General features: G+C 68.7%; 1 protein-coding gene across 6 annotated transcripts in view; it reads left to right on the top strand.

Annotated features, from left to right (window-relative positions):
* The first annotated feature begins 2410 nt into the window (after positions 1 to 2410).
* Positions 2411 to 18594, top strand: part of ARAP1 (ArfGAP with RhoGAP domain, ankyrin repeat and PH domain 1) — a 52534-nt gene continuing 36350 nt past the window's right edge. For 2 of the 6 annotated variants that reach the window (XR_010371258.1, XR_010371259.1), the window contains exons 1-4: positions 4494 to 4683; positions 8235 to 8996; positions 16694 to 16842; positions 18524 to 18594. Coding sequence is in view for 3 of the 6 variants with exons in the window: in XM_064441609.1 (XP_064297679.1) it covers positions 8314 to 8996; positions 16694 to 16842; positions 18524 to 18594 (903 nt within the window). In the remaining 3 variants the exon portion in view is untranslated. Of the gene's footprint in view, positions 2754 to 4493; positions 4684 to 8234; positions 8997 to 16693; positions 16843 to 18523 lie in introns of those variants that run through there. The other 4 variants (XM_064441610.1, XM_064441608.1, XM_064441609.1 and 1 more) reach the window with 3 other exon arrangements.

Below are 18594 nucleotides of genomic sequence, written 5' to 3'. Positions count from 1 at the left end.
TAATTCGGGGCTTCCCGCCCAGCTGGGGCAGGTTAGAAAGTGCCGCCGTGTCCCCCACCCCGGCATGGCCTTCCTCCTCCTCCTGCCCGTGCTGCCGGCCTGGCGGTGCCTGGCTCGGGCGCTCGGACACCCCAAATCTGCAGGTAATGGGGGGGGCTGCTGTGCAGAAAGGCTGTTGCAGAGGTTGGGGGGGTGCATGACGCAGGTGGGGTGCCCGTCCCCCTCTCCCTGCCGGCAGCATCCCTGCACCGCGGCTTGGCCTGGCCTTGCTGAAGGGCTGCCGGGAGGTGCCGCGGCGGCCGGGGGTGCACGGGGGTGGGGGGCCATGGCATGGTGTGTGGGGTCGGGGTGTTGCTGCACCCCGCCGAGCCGGCTCGTTCCAGGCAGGGCTTTTTGGGTGTTTTGGGGTGAGCTGGGTGCCTGCTGCACCCCGAGGAGGAGGAGGAGGAGGAGGAGGAGGAGGAGGAGGAGGAGGAGGAGGAAGCGGGAGGACAGCAGGGCCGGCAAAGGGCCCCCCCCGGCCACAGCTGGAGCGGTCAAGGCTTTTACTGGGAGACTTTCACTTCCCACTTATGGGAAGGCGAAACAGGGGCTGACCTGGTTTCGGTGCCGTGTGTGGGTGCCATGGATGATTCCCACGGAGGAAGGCGATGCCGTGTTCCCCCGGGACCGGTGCTCCGCGGCGGCGGCCTCAGCCTGCAGCCCGTGTTTCGGCATGGTCCCCCCGCAGCGTCGCCGGACCCCAGGAGCTGGGGGGGCTGGCGTGGGGGGGCCGTGCATCAGGGGCACGGTTTCCTGACCTATTTTGCAGGCAGCTTCCAGAAAGCGTGTCAGGAGCTGAGAGCATCCCCGTGGGGGCTCGGCGGGGCAGGGGCATCAGCTGCCGGATGGATTTGCTCCTTTTTTTTTTGCTGGATTTGCCCCTTTTCTGGCTAGTTTTGCCCCTTTTCCAGCTAGCTTTGCCTCTTTTCTGGCTAGCTTTGCAAGGCAGGCGGCGATGCCCCGGGAAGCGATGCCGGGAGCTCGGGGTCCTCATTCGTGCTACAGCCCAGGGCACGCTTCACCTTCCCGGGTTTTACTTTCAGGGGAGAAGAGAACCATGTGTGGGACCTTGGGGAATTGAGGAAACCCCCTTTTCCCTGTCCCCTGGTCCCTGATGCCCTCCTCATCACCCTCCTCACGGCCTTCCTCCCCTGCTGCCCTCTCCTCCCTGGTAGGCCACGCACACCCCGACACCCGGCACCACCAGGGACACCCACACTGCCAGGGGCATCCCCTGCTGCCCTGCGCCCCCCGCACCCCCGCGCAGAGCTGCCTTCGGGCAGTTCCCACCGCGGGGAGCTTGGCAGGGGTGACAGCCTTGGGGGTGGGCAGGGGGCGGGGGAGCCATGAAGCGATCCGAGCAGCCCGCAGCGAGGCTGGGGTACTCTCCCGGCTGCTTAAACATGAAGCGCTTTGAGATTTGAATCGCTGGCAGCGAGAAGAGGCTCTGAAGAACCTTTTCCACCCCTCGATTTTAATGACTTTACAAGATTTAACTTGATTTGTGAATGCTGCCCGGGGCCTGGTGTGTTTAAATATTATTTGCATGTTGCATTCACTGGCCTGTGCTCCGCTGTGAGATCTTGAAAATGAAACAGCTTCATCTTCCCAAAGTGAGGTCTTTGCAGCTGCTGAACTGATGGGGCTGTGCCGAGGTGAAGCGCCGGAGCGCTTTCGGTGGGAGGTCTGTGCGGTGCGGTGCTGCCAGGAGCCGAGAGTCGGTACAATCCCAGGACCCCGCTTCTGCTTTTGGCCTTTATCTGCTCACCAAGGATTCGTGTCGGCAAGTTTTGGTGCGAGGATGCGGCGCTTTCGATTCCTGGCCGAGAGCGGCGGTGGCTGCGGCAGGGGCAGGCGAATCGGTCCTGGGCCCCTCTGCCAGGCTGGCTCCATCCCCGGGGACGCTGGGGACATCGGCCGGGCCCCGACGGCCACGGTCCTGGCTGAGCATCCTTTCTTAAATTTGGTAGAAAGGGGTAAAAATCACCTTGGTGCGAGGCCGGTTGCCCATCGCAGCCGGGAGCGTGGCGGCTGAGTAACCGCCTTCCCACCGACGGCCATCCCTGTTCCCACAGGTCCCCCCCTGACCCGGCTCCATGTCCCCAGTGCCCACCGCGACCCCCTCCCGGGTTTGCTGCCCTCCCGGGGGGTTCCGTGGGGGTCCCGGGGTGGTGGGGACACGGCAGCCACGCGGGTGCTCATCCCTGCCGGCCCCAAGGCCACCCCATCCTCGGTGCCCCGGTCCCCAGCGCCGGTGGCGGGGAGCCGTGCCGCACCGCACGGCTTTCCAGGGACCACCCTCCCCGTTTCTTCCTTCCTCTCTTGCCGAAGGCCCTGCCCCGTCCTGCCGCCAGCCGGGGCTCATCTGACACCACGGTCCGGCTTCCTCCTCTCCCATGGCGGCTGCGGTCAGCGCTCCTCTGCCTCGCCAAGGCGCCGCCGGGTTCCGCCGGGGCCGGTGAGCTCTTGCAGCGCAGCGGCGAGCTGCGAGCGAGCGGCGGTTATTGCGACACGTCCCCTCGCGCGTGGGGCTCGTTAACACCCATCTCGACTTTTCGGCAAGTTCCTGATCGCCGAGGCGGTGTTTGAGGAAGTCCTCGGGCGGGCAAAGACCCCCTCCGCAAGGCTCCGCCGTGCCGGCCCGGGAGCCGGGTATGGGCCGCGGCCGCACCGGCCACCTCACCGCCGCCGCCTCCAGCAGCTGAGCCAAGGTACCGTGCTTTGCCTGCTTTAATTAGCTCTCCTTGATTAACGAGCCCGCAAGCCTGGGAAAGGGGAACCCCGGGGCGCAGGCAGGGTTTGCCTGCCCGGCCTGCCGGTGCTGGAGGAGGAATCGCGATGGCAATTAGAGCGGAAAAACGGGTGATGCTTGTCCGACCGGCTCCTGCGCCTGTTGTCTTCTGTCTCGCCCAAGTTCCCTCGAAGGGACGGGCAGGGAAGAGCCGAGGGGTGGCTGCGGTTCAGCTGCGGGTGCCTGGGGACGGTGCTGCCGTGAGCCCGGCTGTCGCCGGAGCCGCTGGCTACAGCTCTGCCACTGACGCACCGACCGGTCCTGGTCAACCCACTTGACTCCCCGGCGCCTCGTTGGGGGTAATGATGATTTAGCCGGGCGCCGCAGGGCTGCCGGGGTGCAGGGGGCTGCGTGCGGTCGCCTCCGCGGTGCTCAGGGCTTTGCCGGGGCCGGTGAAGGCGGCGTGCTTGCCGGCCACCCCCGGTCAGAGCCCACCGCCCTTCCCATCGGACACGCAGCTCGTTACACCGATGAGCCCGGCCCTCGTTACCCCCGTGCAGGCTCCTGCTGCCGTTTGTCTCCGGTTTGCTGGATGGGAAACCCGCCGCCCTGACGGGGGATGCAGTGGGAGGAGGATGGGCGCATCCCCACGGCACGGGGAGGGTCAGGGTCTCCCGTGGCACCCAGGGGCTGGCGACCCCGGAGCAGACCCTCAGGTGGGGAAGTTGCGGTGCAGGGTGCCGGGGTGGCCTTAAATGGAGCGGCTGGTTCGTGGTGGTGTGTGCCAGGGCCGCTGCTGGACGCTGGTGGTGCCGCTCGGTGCCGCTCGGCAGCCGATGCACCACCTGGCACCGCGGGCAAGGAAAGCCGGCTTCGGGGCGGGCCGGGAACCCAGGTGGGGTGGCTGCGAAGTGGAGGGCACGGCCGTTTCCTTGCTTAACTCCGCTTTGGAAAGGGAGCCCGGGCGCAGGGTGGCCCCCGAGGCTGGGGACGCTGGTGCAGGCATGGCAGCGGATGGGGAGAGGGTTCCCGGTGCCCTGGGTGAGCCCCGGCACGACGCTCAGCCCTCCCTGGCGCTGGTGTCCAGGATAAAAGAGCATCCAAAGCCCCGCTGCCGAGTTGGTGGCATCCGAGCAGGGCTGGTGAGGATGGGGCGGCTGCGGGAGCCCACCGGGAGAGCAGCCAGCGGCCCCGTTTGAGAGCAGAGGGGATGGCTGAGCCCCTTGCGCCAGATGCTGGGGACGATGGGGACCATCCCCGGTCACCCCCAGGTCCCCCATCCCCGGCACGGGGAGCCCGAGGGCAGCGTGGGCTTGGGACGGGGCTGGCGGGGCCTGTCCCCGGCCGCTGCCAGCTCGCGGCGTGTTTTGGCATCCCGGCTCATCCCCCCGCTTTGCAGGCGGCTGCCCACCCCTGCCCCGGTCCTGGGGGCGGTTTGAGCCCCTGCCCGCCCCTCGTCACGCCGCTCTCACAGCCTTTAAGTCTCTTACAAAACAGCCTTGGCAGAGTTGCCTAATCCCGGGGAGGAATGTGGCGGGTAAGCACGGCGAGGCTTTGAGAGCCGAGAGGGGTGGCGGGGGCTGGGGTGACCCACTCGGTCCCCGGCTGCCGGCTGAGTTACGGCGGCAATCCGGGTTGGTTTTGTTTCTGGAATTTCCTCGTGTCTTCTTGGGCAAAGGTTAAATGACTGATGACCGGAGGAGGGAACCCAGCAAGGTCCCGATGAATGATTTACTTGGCGGGGGCGAAGGGCCGGAGAGCGATGGTGAGCTGCCAGCCCAGCGCTCCGAGGACACGGCGGGTCCCTCGGCGGGGCTTTGTCCCCGTCCCCGGCGAGCGGCAGCGAGGCCACGGCCGCCCCGGTGCTCCGCCGGCACACGGTGCCGCGGTGGTGCCGGCAGCGAGCGGAGGTGAGCGTGCGGTGGGTGCAGCTCTGCCCTCGCAGCGGCGCAGGGCTCGTCCCAAGGGGGGGGGGACAGGGGGTGTCCCGCGCTGGCAGCGCGGCACCGACCCATCCGCTTCCCACTCGGTGCAAAAGCGGAACCGGCGGTGACACCGGCGGCACCGTTGCGCACTCTCCTCCCGGCAAGGCTGCACCCTGCGCCTGGAGGGGGGTCCCACCCCCACCCCAAACTCCCGGCTGCCACCGCTTCGATGGCCCCGGCACAGAGCTGGGGTTGTCATCACCCATGGTAATGGGTGACGCTCGCGGTGACTCCTCGGCTGCTGCCGGAAGGGGACACGTGTGGGACCCCCACCCCCGCCGGCACCACCACGTTTCCCCCTGCTCAACCGCAGGGTTTTGCCTCTGCAAGAAACGCGTTGCAGGCAGCGACTGGCTGGGGCACGAGCCTGCCTGCGCAGGCAGCACCAGACATCCTGTGACAGCGATGTCACCCGGCGCCGTCACTATTTTTAATAGTAAATGGGTTGTTTTATTTTTCTGTTTAAGCTGTGGAGGTGGGAGAGGGGAAGGGCCGGTCTGCGTGCGCGTGGCCGCTCGTGTTTTATGCTGCTTCAGGGATTTTTGTGCTGCTGGTTGAATTTGCTGGCACCAGTGGGAAGGTTCTGGGTGCTGCTGGTTTCTCCGGTGTAGCGGGAAGGAGCCGCGGGGAGCAGCCGGCCCCAGGGTCCCCATCGCTCCTTCCTCGGCCGGCGATGGATGCTCTTGCAGCCAAGCTGTGCCGGGGAAGGGGCGCCGCGGCCAGACCCCCGCGGCAATGCCGGGATGCCCGCGCCTGGCGGTGTGGGGGCCGCCGGGTGAGACCTGCTGCCGGGACCCCACACCGCCACGGGGGTCTGCCGGGCTCGGCCGTGCCCGGTCGGTGCCGGGAGGAGGGCGAGCCTTGCCCTGCCACGCACTTCGCCCGCGTTAGACCGTCCCCGCTGCTGAAACTGCGAAAGCCGGCCGGAGGAGTTGGAGCTGCCTGAGTCAGAGAAAATGTGACTCTGACGGGCAGATTTCATGATCAGTCTATTTACAGCACCAGGAAATCCTCTGGTTCCAGTTTAGCAAGTCTAAAAAAGCCTCTGGCAAACCCAAAATAAGACGTGTGCCAGGGGCACCGGCGGCGCCGTGAGGCTCTGCCGCCTGCCCCGGCTCCCGCGCCCACCCGGGCCGCGGGGCTGTGCCCACCGGCGGGCGCCAGGGCAGGGTACCCCGTCCCCGGGGCTCGGCTGTGGCGTGGCGCGGGTGCTCTGCCGTCCTCCGGGGTCCGGCAGGGCCTGGGTCACCGAGCGAGCCCCCGCATCTCCCCTCCGCCCAATCTCCGGGTGCCCCAAGGGTGCTCTCCCAGGCAGGTGCACCCCAGGGTGCTGTGCCGGAGCGATGCGCCGGGCCGCCGAGGACAGCCGCGGCCCTGGGGCAGGGTGGGAGCCGGGGTTTGGTGGGATTTGGGTGGGGGTCTCCAGCAGCAGCACCCAGCCACCGCCGGGGCTGGGGTCAGCGGGCAGCAAGGACTGTGTTGGCACGCAGAGGTCAGTACGTGGCCCCCCTCCTAAAGCCGTGGGCTCGCCCCCAAACCAGAGCTAAGACCAGCGCAGCTTGTGCTTGCTCTCTCAGGGGGCTTTGGGAGACAACATTTCGGGACCGGTGGGTTTGACGGTGCTGGGGACAGCCCGGGAGAGGGGGCAGGGGCTCCTCTCAGCATCCCATGGACATGCAGCCCACCGGACCCCTCTGTCTGTCCATGTCGCCCCATCCAGACTCGCTCAGGCAGAGGCTGGGGGCAGGGAGAGTGGGGGGCTCTCGAAGGGGGTGGGGGGCTGCCCGTCTGCAGGAGCTCTGCGGCTATTGATGTGCTGCCTCCGCTCGCCATCGATTAGCCCGTAATTGCCGGAGCATCCTCCGGCAGACCGCGTGCCTTCCTCCGCAGGGTCGGGTCCTGACGCTGGTGTAAGCGGGGAGCCACATCAGGGGGGTGTCAGCAGCCTCCCCACCCCCACCCCAGAACTGGGCCTCGTCCCTGCGAGGCGCCCGCCACACCCCGCCGCCCCTCGGCACCCTCACCCCTGCGTCCCGGTGGTGGCTTCTGCCGCCTCCTTCTTGCTCTGGGGGGGTTTCACGGCCGGTGTGGGCCCCCACGCCCTGCCCTGGCCCCCAGCCCACGCGTTGCCCCCCCCCCCGTGTGCGGCGTGACGGCCGGGGCCGCGTGGTGCCGCCATCCGGCGATGCCTCGGCGGGGGTGGCATCTGCGGGGATGGCATCTACGGGGGTGGCATCTACGGGGGTGGCATCTACCGGGGTGGCATCTACGGGGATGGCATCTATGGGGGTGGCATCTATGGGGGTGGCATCTACGGGGATGGCATCTATGGGGGTGGCATCTATGGGGGTGGCATCTACGGGGGTGGCATCTACGGGGATGGCATCTATGGGGGTGGCATCTACGGGGGTGGCATCTATGGGGATGGCATCTACGGGGATGGCATCTATGGGTTGACATCTACGGGGGTGGCATCTATGGGGGTGACATCTACGGGGGTGGCATCTACGGGGGTGGCATCTATGGGGGTGGCATCTATGGTGGTGGCATCTACGGGGGTGGCATCTATGGGGGTGGCATCTATGGGGATGGCATCTACGGGGATGGCATCTATGGGTTGACATCTACGGGGGTGGCATCTATGGGGGTGACATCTACGGGGGTGGCATCTACGGGGGTGGCATCTATGGGGGTGACATCTACGGGGGTGGCATCTATGGGGGTGGCATCTATGGTGGTGGCATCTATGGTGGTGGCATCTACGGGGGTGGCATCTATGGGGGTGGCATCTATGGGGATGGCATCTACGGGGGTGACATCTACGGGGTGGCATCTACGGGGGTGGCATCTACGGGGGTGGCATCTATGGGGGTGGCATCTATGGGGGTGGCATCTATGGTGGTGGCATCTACGGGGGTGGCATCTACGGGGATGGCATCTATGGGGGTTGACATCTACGGGGGTGGCATCTATGGGGGTGACATCTACGGGGGTGGCATCTATGGTGGTGGCATCTACGGGGGTGACATCTATGGGGGTGGCATCTATGGGGATGGCATCTACGGGGGTGGCATCTACGGGGGTGACATCTACGGGGGTGGCATCTATGGTGGTGGCATCTATGGTGGTGGCATCTATGGGGGTGGCATCTATGGTGGTGGCATCTACGGGGGTGGCATCTACGGGGGTGGCATCTATGGGGGTGGCATCTACAGGGGTGGCATCTACGTTTAGTTGCCTAAGCCGGGACCCCCTGGCATTCCTGGACCCCTGCAGACCCCACCGGTTCAGGGGAGGTGCCGGTGTCCAGGGGCCCGATCCTGTTGGGGTCACAGGGTGGTTGGAGGGGAGGAGCCCGTCCAAAAACCTGGCTGCATAACTGGGAAATCTCTGTTTTGGGAGCCTGGGTTGCACCTGGCGCGTGGTTCAGGGCTGATCCCGACGCCAAGCTCACCCCTGCTTCTCTCCATCCCCAGCTCCTGATGTCGTCCTGAGCCTCGCCAGGTGCAGGAGATGCTCTGAGCGGCGCGAGGTCTCTGCGGCCGGGCCCCCGCCATGGAGGAGGGGGGGTCTCTGCCGGTGGCCGCCTGGCTGGCGGCCCTCCACCTCGACCAGTACGTGGAGAGCTTCCAGCAGAACGAGCTGTGGACGGTGTGGGATTGCCGGGCGCTGACGGACGAAGCGCTCACCCACCTCGGCGTGGTGCTGCCGGGCCATCGCCGCCGCATCCTCCTGGGACTGCAGAAAGCCTTCGCTGAGCCCACCCTGCCCTCCGAGAGACCCCAGCCCCCCGCCAGGAAACCCGTACCCCTAAAACGCCACGTCTTCCGCCTGAGCACCGCGACGGTGCCGGGGATGCCGGAGCAGCCGGGGCCCCGATGCCCGGCGGTGCCCGATGGGTCCCCGCTGCTGGAGCCAGGGGCGGGTGCGACCTTCACCCAGCTGCCCCCACCCATCCCACCCAGGGTGGGCTGCCGCCCGCCTCTCAAGTTCTCCCCATCGCTAATGGGTGGCAGCCCAGAGACCCCCACAACGGCCCCCAGCTGCCCCCCGGCCCTGGAGGTGCCGTCACTGCCAGCCCTTGCCGAGAAGCCCCGGGCCGAAAGCGGGGTGAGGCCCCCGGTGCCACCGCTGCCAGCCAAGCGTCACCAGCTGGAAGAGAAGAGCCAGTCCCTGAAGGGCCCCCCACCCCCCAGCCGCCCCCCGGTGCTGCCCCCGAGGGCCGTGTCCCAGAGGAGGTAAGGGGGCTAAAGGGGAGGCTGAGCCTGGGGGTGCCCCGAGGCAGCGGGGTCCCCTTGGGGGGCTGCGGTGATGGTGATGGGGCGCTCGGGTGGGTGCGTGCAGTGACGGCGTGGGTTGCCCAGGGGTACCCAGAGCCCCCATCCCCAGCACATCTCCTAGGGGTACCCACACCCCCCAGACCCCATCCCATCTCTTGAGGGTACCCACACCCCCCAGCACATCTCCCTGGGGGTACCCACCCCCCCAGACCCCATCCCATCTCTGGGGGTACCCACACCCCCCAGCACATCTCCCTGGGTGTACCCACCCCCCCAGACCCCATCCCATCTCTTGGGGGTACCCACACCCCCCAGCACATCTCCCTGGCGGTACCCACACCCCCCAGACCCCATCCCATCTCTTGGGGGTACCCACACCCCCCAGCACATCTCCCTGGGGGTACCCACCCCCCCAGACCCCATCCCATCTCTTGGGGGTACCCACACCCCCCAGCACATCTCCCTGGGGGTACCCACCCCCCCAGACCCCATCCCATCTCTGGGGGTACCCACACCCCCCAGCACATCTCCCTGGGTGTACCCACCCCCCCAGACCCCATCCCATCTCTTGGGGGTACCCACACCCCCCAGCACATCTCCCTGGGGGTACCCACACCCCCCAGACCCCATCCCATCTCTTGGGGGTACCCACACCCCCCAGCACATCTCCCTGGGGGTACCCACCCCCCCAGACCCCATCCCATCTCTTGGGGGTACCCACACCCCCCAGCACATCTCCCTGGGGGTACCCACCCCCCCAGACCCCATCCCATCTCTGGGGGGCCCAAGCAGGCTGGGGGGTGTCACAAGAGGAGCTGTGGCTGCTCTTGCCCAGGACACCGGTGCCCCCTAGTGTCACGCTGACCCGGGGCGGGGGAGGGGGTTTCACCCCCAGGGACACCCCAGCTTTGTCCCCATCCCCATTTGGGGTGTGTGGGGGGGGAGGGGGATGCAGGAGCGTCGTGGCGTGGCCGAATCCTGACCGTGGGCTCGGTGAGTGCCGGCAGCTGCGGCTCTTTTCTCCCCCGGGCTCGATACATCTCTTGGGGGGCTGATATCTTGGGTCACCCCAGCCTGACCTGGGCTTGGGATTCTGCGTGTCCCCTGCCGCCCCCCGCCCCGAGCCTGGCGGCGGGTGGGCACGCAGAGCCCTGCGCGGGCAGCGCTGAGGCCCGAGGAACTCGTCACACCCCGCGGGGGCAGGCAGCAAACCGCAGCGCGGCGGGAGGGGACGGGGGAGCAGGCAGCTGCGGCCGGATGACACAAGAGCAGGCAGGGCTTTGGTGACAGCAGCGCTCGCAGCCCTCCCTTGATATCCCCCCCCGCACCCCGGTACCCCCCCTCGCCGAGCCGCAGCACCTCCCTGCGAGCGCAGGCTCTGCTGCGCCGCGCTGGTTTTGCTGCAGCTGCGACAGCGTGACCCCCCCCCTTTGACACCCCCCACCCCACCCAGTGCCACAGCTGCTGCACCCCAAAATCCTGCAGAGCAGCAGGCAGGCGTGGAGCTGGGGGGGGAGTGGGGCTCTGGCAGCTGGGGGGGGGGGAGCCCCTGGGTGCGAGGGGGGGTGAGGGGGTGGCTGCAGCGGGGAGCTGAGCGAGGCCTCCCTGGGAGTAGCGCTGCGCTTATGCCCCCCCCCACCCCCCACCTACCCAGGACCCCCCCGGACTCCCCTGGCACCACAAGGGATGGTGGGGGGTGTCCAGCCTGTCCCCGAGGGGAGGCAGAAGAGTTTGCCCCTGGGTGAGGGTGCTGGGTGAGACCCCCCCCCCACCCCCCCGAGGTGTGTGCGGTCAGGATGGGAATGGGGGGGACATAATGGTGGCTGTACCCCCCCACCTCCCCCGCTGCCCATCCCCACACCCCAGCAGGATTTTTGGGGCAGAACCCCTGCCCTCGCCTGGGTGAGGTGTGCAGAGACCACCCCCCCCCAGCCCGTGCTTTGCCCCCCACGGGGGGCCGATGCAGCCAGGGAGCAGGGTGGGATGGCGAGCGGGGAGGGGGCCCAGCCAGTGGGGGGGTGTGGGGGTGTATGTGTGGGCTGGCACCCCAAGGGGTGGCCAAGCCCCTCTCCCCGGGGGTCCGGCTCGCTGCCAAAGCGTTGCCTGTGTCCCCATGGCTGCATTTCTGCAGCGAGGGGGTCCCCAAACCGCCCCCCCCCGGAGCCGCCCTCCAGCCTGCCCCGGCCGGGGGGATGCTGGTGTCCGGCGAGGCCGGCGGCGGCCGCTTTGGTGCCGGCCGTGCCGCGGCTTTGGCCGGCTCAGGAAGTTTTGCTCGTGGGCTGGAGCACAGGAAGTGCTCCGGGGTGATGAGCTCCGCTCCGCGCCGCTCTCGACGGCTGGCCTCGCCGAAATCACCCCGCGCCGCCGGCTGCGGCCCCGCCGGGGGGTCCCCGCTGCCTGCCCAGGTAGGGGTGTCACCGCTGCCACCGCGCCGGGTGCAACGCGACCCTCGGCGGGACGGCACCGCGTGGAGCCGGCGGGAGTTTTGGCACGGCAAACGAGCGCTGCGAGGCGCGAGTCTCGCCTCCTTTTGCTCCGTCGGGTGTTTCCTGCCCCTTTGCCTGCGCTGCGGGGCCGGTGGGTCGAGCCAGGGCCCGGCGGGGCGAGCTGCCGCCCGGGAAGCGGGGCCGGGCCGTGGGGGTCACCGGCTGCGGTGGCATGGCGCGGCGGCTTTGCCTGGAAAGGAGCGGTTTGCCCTGGCTGCCCCGGAGAGGGAAGCTGTGGTGCTGCGGCACTTTCCATAGGGCTCCGCGGAGGGTGGCCGGGCCCCCCGCTGTGCCTGCTGGGCCCCCCGCCACCATCCTCTTCCTCTGCATGTTTACTTTGCTTGGACGTACATTCCTTTCCACCTGGGGAGCCGCCCCCCGCCGCCTGAGCGCCCCGCTGGCCCCGCTCCTCCCGGCCCCGACGGGTGGCCTCGGGTGGGGGGGACGCAGGGGGTCCGGGAGCTCCCTGGGCGCAGTTGGGCTGGGCAGCACCTCGCCGCAGGGTTTTGCAGGTGCCAAAAGCGTGGGTGGCTCAAATAGCAGCGGGGTCGCGCCGTGGGCATCGCTCGGTCCCTGCTCACCGGGGTGGGGGTGGGGGGGCTGCCCCTGGGGACGGGGGCATCTGCCCCGGGGGCTCAGCGGGGAGCAGCTGGGTGCCGTTTGCTCCCTCCCGCCCAGCTCAGCAAGCCCTGGGGGTGGGATTTGCCACCGGAGCTGCTCCCCGCGCCGGGTTTCGGTGATGGCACAGCTGTGCCCGCCGGCTGCGGGGTCCGCACGGGTTCCCCTGCGAGCCGTGTGCCGGTGCCGGCGGGTGCCCGGCCAGGCTGTGGCGACGCGCCCGGCGCCGGAGGGGACGGGGACGTGGCCTCGCCGGGTGCCGGCAGCCGAGCGGCACCTCCCAGAGCGGCGGGGGAGGTTTTCCCCGGGACGGTGGGGTGGCTGCGGTTGGCCTCACCAGCCGCTCGTCCTCGTCAGGGTCCCGGGGGGTGACACTGGGGGCACCGCGGTGGAGCCCCGCAGCCTGTGCCGCAGCTATAGGAGGCACGCACTCGGTTCCTATAGAGGCTGTATATACGGCAGGGTATGGCCTTGTGCCGGGCCTGGGGGACGCACCGGGGCGGTTTGGGGTGGCGGAGGAGGTGCCGCGGCGCAGGGCTGCCAGCGCGGACAAGGGGCGCGTTCAGGCGGGCGCAGGCATGAGTCACCCCGCGGCGGCTGTTTGGCGCGGGCTCGGCCACCGGCGAGCCGCGCTCCCGGTTCCGCGTGCGGGGCGGCACGTGCCGGGGAGCTCCGGGAGCCGCCTGCGCTGCCGCTCCCCGGCTTCGCCCCACGGTAACGGGGCGCCCAGCCCCGGTGACACGCGCTGGGGTGCCCGCTGGCGGGGACCGAAGGGGCCCCGAAACACCATCGCCTGCCCCGATGGTCGGGGGCCTGCCCCGGGCTGCGTGTGGCTGCTGAGCGCCGAGGTCCTGGGGCGTGGGGGGCCGGCCGGGCCGCACAGGGACGTAAAGCTGCAGGTGATGCCTGCCCATGTCGGGGTGATGCTAGTCCGTGTCAGGGTGATGCTTGCCCATGTTGGGGTGATGCTTGCCCATGTCGGGGTGATGCTTGCCCATGTTGGGGTGATGCTTGCCCATGTCGGGGTGATGCTTGCCCACGTCCAGGGTGATGCTTGCCCATGTTGGGGTGATGCTAGTCCGTGTCAGGGTGATGCTTGCCCATGTCGGGGTGATGCTTGCCCATGTTGGGGTGATGCTTGCCCATGTCGGGGTGATGCTTGCCCACGTCCAGGGTGATGCTTGCCCATGTTGGGGTGATGCTAGTCCGTGTCAGGGTGATGCTTGCCCACGTCCAGGGTGATGCTTGCCCATGTCGGGGTGATGCTAGTCCGTGTCAGGGTGATGCTTGCCCATGTCGGGGTGGTGCTTGCCCATGTCGGGGTGATGCTAGTCCGTGTCAGGGTGATGCTTGCCCATGTCTGGGTGATACTAGTCCATGGCAGGGTGATGCTTGCCCATGTCGGGGTGATGCTAGTCCGTGTCAGGGTGATGCTTGCCCACGTCGGGGTGGTGCCGGGTTCTGGCCCCTGCCCGGCTGCCTTGCCAGCGGGCAGCAATGCTGCAGCCCTGGATTTGGGGGGATGAGCCCCTCGCCATGAACCACCCCCCCAGAGGTGCGGGTGCCCACGGGGGAGGCGCCCCCGAGGACGAGGTCTGGGGAGGAGCTGGAGCATCCCTGCCTGCGCAGGCAGCCTGGGGCAGGGGGAGGGACCCGGAGATGCCGCGCGGGGGCCTTTGCAGCGGCGTTTTTGGGGTGACGCCACCCACCCGGCTCCCCTCGCTTCCGGCTGCGCCTCCGTGGTCCCCGGCGCTTCCTCCCGGCTGCTCACGGTGTGGGGCTCAGCCACGGGCGTAGCCACCCCCGTGGGGTCCGTCCCCCCCCCCGTGCCCGCCCCAAGGGGAAACAGCCCCGTGGGGTTGGCGTTTTGCAAGAGCGGCTTGGGGCCAGGCTGGGGGGGCGTCTGAGCTGCCGGGGGTCACGGCAGGCACCGAAGGTGCCGAGGGCGAGCGTCATGCTGTGGTTTCCTCCGTGCTGGGCTCACATCTGGAGTCCCGCCGTTCCCCCCACCCCAGCCCCGGGCCACCCCGGGCATCCCCATGCCAGGGAGCAGGAGGTGATGGGGGGGGGGTGTCTCAGCCTTGCTGGGTGGGGGATGGCCGGCTCCAGCACCCACGACACCACCGTGATCGACACCGGGTGCTTCTCAACAGCTCCCGAAAGTGGTCGGATTTGATGCCCCCACCCCCCATGCCAGCAGCGGGGCTGCGAGCCCCCCATTTCGGCTGCTGATGGCTCAGACCTACAGACCCCGCAGGGGGGTCCCAGCAGCGGTGGGTGCTCGTGTCCGCACCCTGACCGTGGCGTGAGGCTGTCGGTGAGAGCACCCGCTCCCCACACCCGGGGGGGATGGTTTGGGGTGCGGAGCAGCCCCTCCCAAGCAGCTGGTTGAACCCCGGGGGGGGGTGTGGGTGGGCAGCGAGCGATGGCCAGGAAGGTGATGGCACAAAGCTCCTTCTCCGTGTTTGCCAGGGCACAGCCCGGCGAGCCGGGGCGGGTGGTGGTGACCCTGGCAGAGGTTTGTTTTTGGGGAGGTGTTGGCCGCAGGACAGCAGCACCCCCACCTCCGCCACCCTTGGGCGGGGGGGCCCGGCCGAGCTGTCGCTGGTGGGGAGGAGGACAGCAGATAAGGCTCTGCTGGCACTTCTCTAACGGCAGCGCTTGCACCGGCCGGACCCTGCCCGGAGCAGGGTCGGCATCATTTGGGCACGGCTGCGGTGGCGGGGGGCTCTCAGGGGGGTGGTGGGGCACCCACGCTGCCCCACGGCGCCGTGGGGGGGAGACGAGGCCCGGGGATGCTCCGGCAGCAGGCGGTGACCTGGGGAGCAGGCAGAGCATTGGGGAAGGTGTTTTGGGGAACTGGGGCGTTATCTGTGCTCGGACTCTGGGGCTGCCCGTCCTGCAAGCCCCCGCTGCGGGGGTGAGGGGGTGGGCCGGGGCAGAGAGGGTTTCCTCCCAGACCCTCCCGAGATGTCCCCAACGAAGAGCCGGAGGTGGTCCTTGGCCATCGTGCCGTGCCTGCAGAAATCGGGACAGCCAGGGGACCGTCGCCGCGGGGCTCGCACCAAACCAAGGCCGGCAGCCGCCGGGCGGGCGCTTGCCGGGGGCTCTGTGCCGCGCACGTTGTCACCTCCCTGCCCCTGGGTCCCCGCGCCCCCCGGTGCCAGCGCCCCCCCCCCCGCCCCAGCAAGCCCCTGACTGGTGCTGCTGGGAGCAATGCTGCTGCCCTGGGCTGCCAGACAGCTCGCTGCCCGCGCTCCCCTGCCAGCGCTCCCTAATGTATGGATGATTGTGGCTGGTTCCCATGGAAATGGCTGCTGAGAAATGAGGTCAGCCTGACCCAGAGGAGAGCCAGCGCTCGCCGTCCTCCCCCCGCTCCGCACGGAGAAGTTTCCTCTCCGCAGCCCGCCCGCAGCTCGGGGAAAGCTCTCGTGCCCGGGCCGTGGGGCTGGGAGTCACCGGGGCTGGCCGCCCCCAGGGACCCCCGGTGCTGGTGGCGACCTCGGCCCTGCTGAGCTTTCTCCATCGCGGCCATGGGGCGATGCCGTTAGCCGCGCCGGGGCTCGGTGCTGGATGTGGGTCCTGCACCCGCCGCTCCAGCTCGGGGCTGCGGTGGGAGGTAGCGGGCTCGGGGACGGGGGCGGTGGCTTCGCTGCCGGCATGCGGGTCCCCTGGGGGTCACCCACCCGGCCGTGGGGCTGCGAGGGGCTCAGGGCGGCAGCAGGCAGACCGCTGACTTCAGGACTGGTCCATCAGGCGCCTCATGTTTTTATACCTTGCAGAAACTTCCTTTTAATATTCTGCCCTTAAAAATACTAGAGGTTTCTAGTTATTGCCCATCTACCTGCGATTTCAGGAAGGCACGAAGCAAGTGGGGAGGCAGGAGCGGCCGAGCCCCGTTTCCCCGGGGGCTCTGCAGGCAGCAGGAGCGTCCCCAGGGTCCCTCTCCTCCCCTCGCCAAGGTTTTGGGGCTGGGGGCACGGCATGCTGCTTGCTGACCCAGGGGAAGCCCGAGGCTCCGTTTCCAGGGGGCTTCTTGCCCCAGCGCAGGTGCCTTGTTGGAAAGGAGCATCCCTGGGGACCCCCGTCGCGCTCGGGGGGGGCCCCGTGGCCTCCCCGAGGCCGAGGAAGCAGCACCGCCGTTGTTTAGACTGGAGGAGAAAAACAAAACCTGATCCAGGACGTGGGCTTCAAGGCTCTAGACGGCTTCTGGTGTCCTTGAGGGCCAGATAAGGAACCTGAGCCGTGGCGGCAGCGACGGGGCGGTGAGGCTGGATGCCAGAAAATATTTTCAGGCTGGAAAAGCATTGGGATAACCGGAGCAAGGTGAAGCCTTCGCCGTGGGAGGCTGTTAGGAATTGGTCTGTGGCCTTGGGTCTGCTGGGGATTTGGGTGTTTGACCCCTTTGGGGGTGTAAAGCCGGCTGTGCCGGGGGTCCTCTTGCAGCCGGGACCCCCCCCTCCGATGGCCACGGGTGCATCGGGGTTTGGGAGGCAGGGCTGGGGAGGTCCAGGGCCGGCGTAAGGCAGCGCTTGCTCCTCTCTCCCGCAGCACCCCTGCCAAAGAGGAGGTCCCCGTCCCCACCAGAGCACCCAGCGTCCCCCCGGCCCCGCCGGCCCTCCTTCCCCGCACGAAGCCGCCGGCCCCGCTGCCGCCGGAGCTGCCGTCCAAGGCCAACCTCCCCTTCGTGCCCGAGTTCGGTGAGTATGAGGGGAGCAGGGCCTGGGCCCCCCTCCCCACCCTTCCCCTGCCCCAGATCTTCCCTTGGGCCATCTGGCTGGGTCTGTCTGTCCATCCGCCACCATCCCGTGGGTGCCGTGCCTTCATCAGCCTGTCCCTCTGTCCTGCACAGCCTTGCCTGGGTCCCTCCCTCCGCCCGTCCCCTCCTCTGCTTTCTGGGCTGGGGACCTTCAGGGGGTGCGAGGTCTGGGCTGGGGCTTTGCGTGCACCCTCTCCCGGGGGAGAGCCCCGGTTTGCACGGGCTCTGAAAGCAACCGCACCAATTCACGGAGCAAAACCAAACCCGTCAGGGACGTCGAAGGCGCGCGCCGTCGGCTGTCCCCGAGCGGCCGCCGGGGGCCGGGGGGTGCTGGGGGAGCGCGGCAGGGGCAGGACACGGCCGTCACACCCCCCCGCTGCTGGGACCCCTGCACAGCCTTCGGGGCCTCTTTGCACCCGCCAGCCCCCTCCTCGGGGGGTCACCAGGGCTCGACCAGCTGCAGGGAGGGAGGCTGAGTTGGGGACCCCGCGCAGGGGCGCGGCTCCGGTCCGGAGCATCGCTCGGGGAGCAGATGTCCGACAGCAATAACTCAGCTTTATCTGCTCCTTTATTTAGTAGCTCTCATCCAGCTTGAATAGCTCTGCTGAAAGGAAGAGGAAGGGCAGGGCTCTGCGGGGTGCTGGGTGCCTGCCCGGGGTCCAGCCTGGCCAGCAGCCGTGCGGGAAGCGGCACTGGTTTAACTGGGAGCTGGGGTGTGTTTCAAAAGCCAGGAGAAGCCGTGGGCAGAAAAGTTATCTTTCTGTCGGGGGATGCGGGGAGGAAAGCTGCCCCTGCCCCGTGCCCCGGTGGGGCTCCTCTGCCCCGAAAGCTGGGTGCTGTGGGGTGTCGGGGGGTCCCCTGGAGGGACGTGCCCCTCGCCCCCGCGCAGCCCGGGAGCATCCTCGCCCTGCCCCCAGCACCGGGGCTCCCTTGAACCGTAACGGCACCCTCTGCATGAGGGGTTTTCTGGGAGAAATCTGGTCTGGGTTGTGGCCAGGGTTTGGGGGAGGGTGTCTGCGAGGGACAGGCTGTCGGGGGCCACTTGTCCCCTGCGCGGCGGGCGCTTGCTGTGCCAGGATTTCTGCTGCTGTGGGTGCTGGGCAAGGAGGAACCAGCTCCTTGGTCTTGTTCCGGGATCTTGTTTCCCGTGGGTGCGCAGGCTCGAGAGCCGCTCGCTGCTCCCGTCTCTGCCACAGGCGATAAGGAATGGAGCCGGAGGGGGGAAACCCACCCTGAAAAACAAGCTGTAGGAAAAGCCCCCGGGGACACCCCCCCACCCCCCCGCAGCGGCAGAAGCTCCCAGGTGAAGCTGCGGTGCTGGTGGCACCCACGTCCCCTCCCGGTAGTGCCAGGAGAGCCGTGATGGTGCCGGGAGCTGCCACCAGCGGGACGTTGCCCTTCCCCGCTCTTCTCCAAGCTCCGTGATCAAGCCCCCATTGCCGCGCCGATGGAGCGGGTGTTTGCCAAGGGCAGGGCAAGGGGGGAACCTGCCGTGCCGGCGTCCCCCGTGCCGGGCTCCGGCGCTGGCACGGCCCCACGCTGGCGGGGACGGGCAGATGGGTGCCAGGGGGTGCCGGGACCCCGCCGTGCTGCTTCCCAGCATCTCCCCTCCGCTTTTGCAGATGACTCGGACTACGAGGACTCCGCCTGGGAGGAGGCATTAGCCGGTCCCACGGCCGAGATGGCCGACAAG

The sequence above is a fragment of the Phalacrocorax carbo genome, chromosome 1, assembly GCF_963921805.1.
Source record: "Phalacrocorax carbo chromosome 1, bPhaCar2.1, whole genome shotgun sequence".
In the NCBI taxonomy this organism is placed as follows: Eukaryota; Metazoa; Chordata; class Aves; order Suliformes; family Phalacrocoracidae; genus Phalacrocorax; species Phalacrocorax carbo.
Note: the sequence above shows the minus strand (reverse complement) of the source record. Positions and strands in the feature narration are given on the sequence as shown.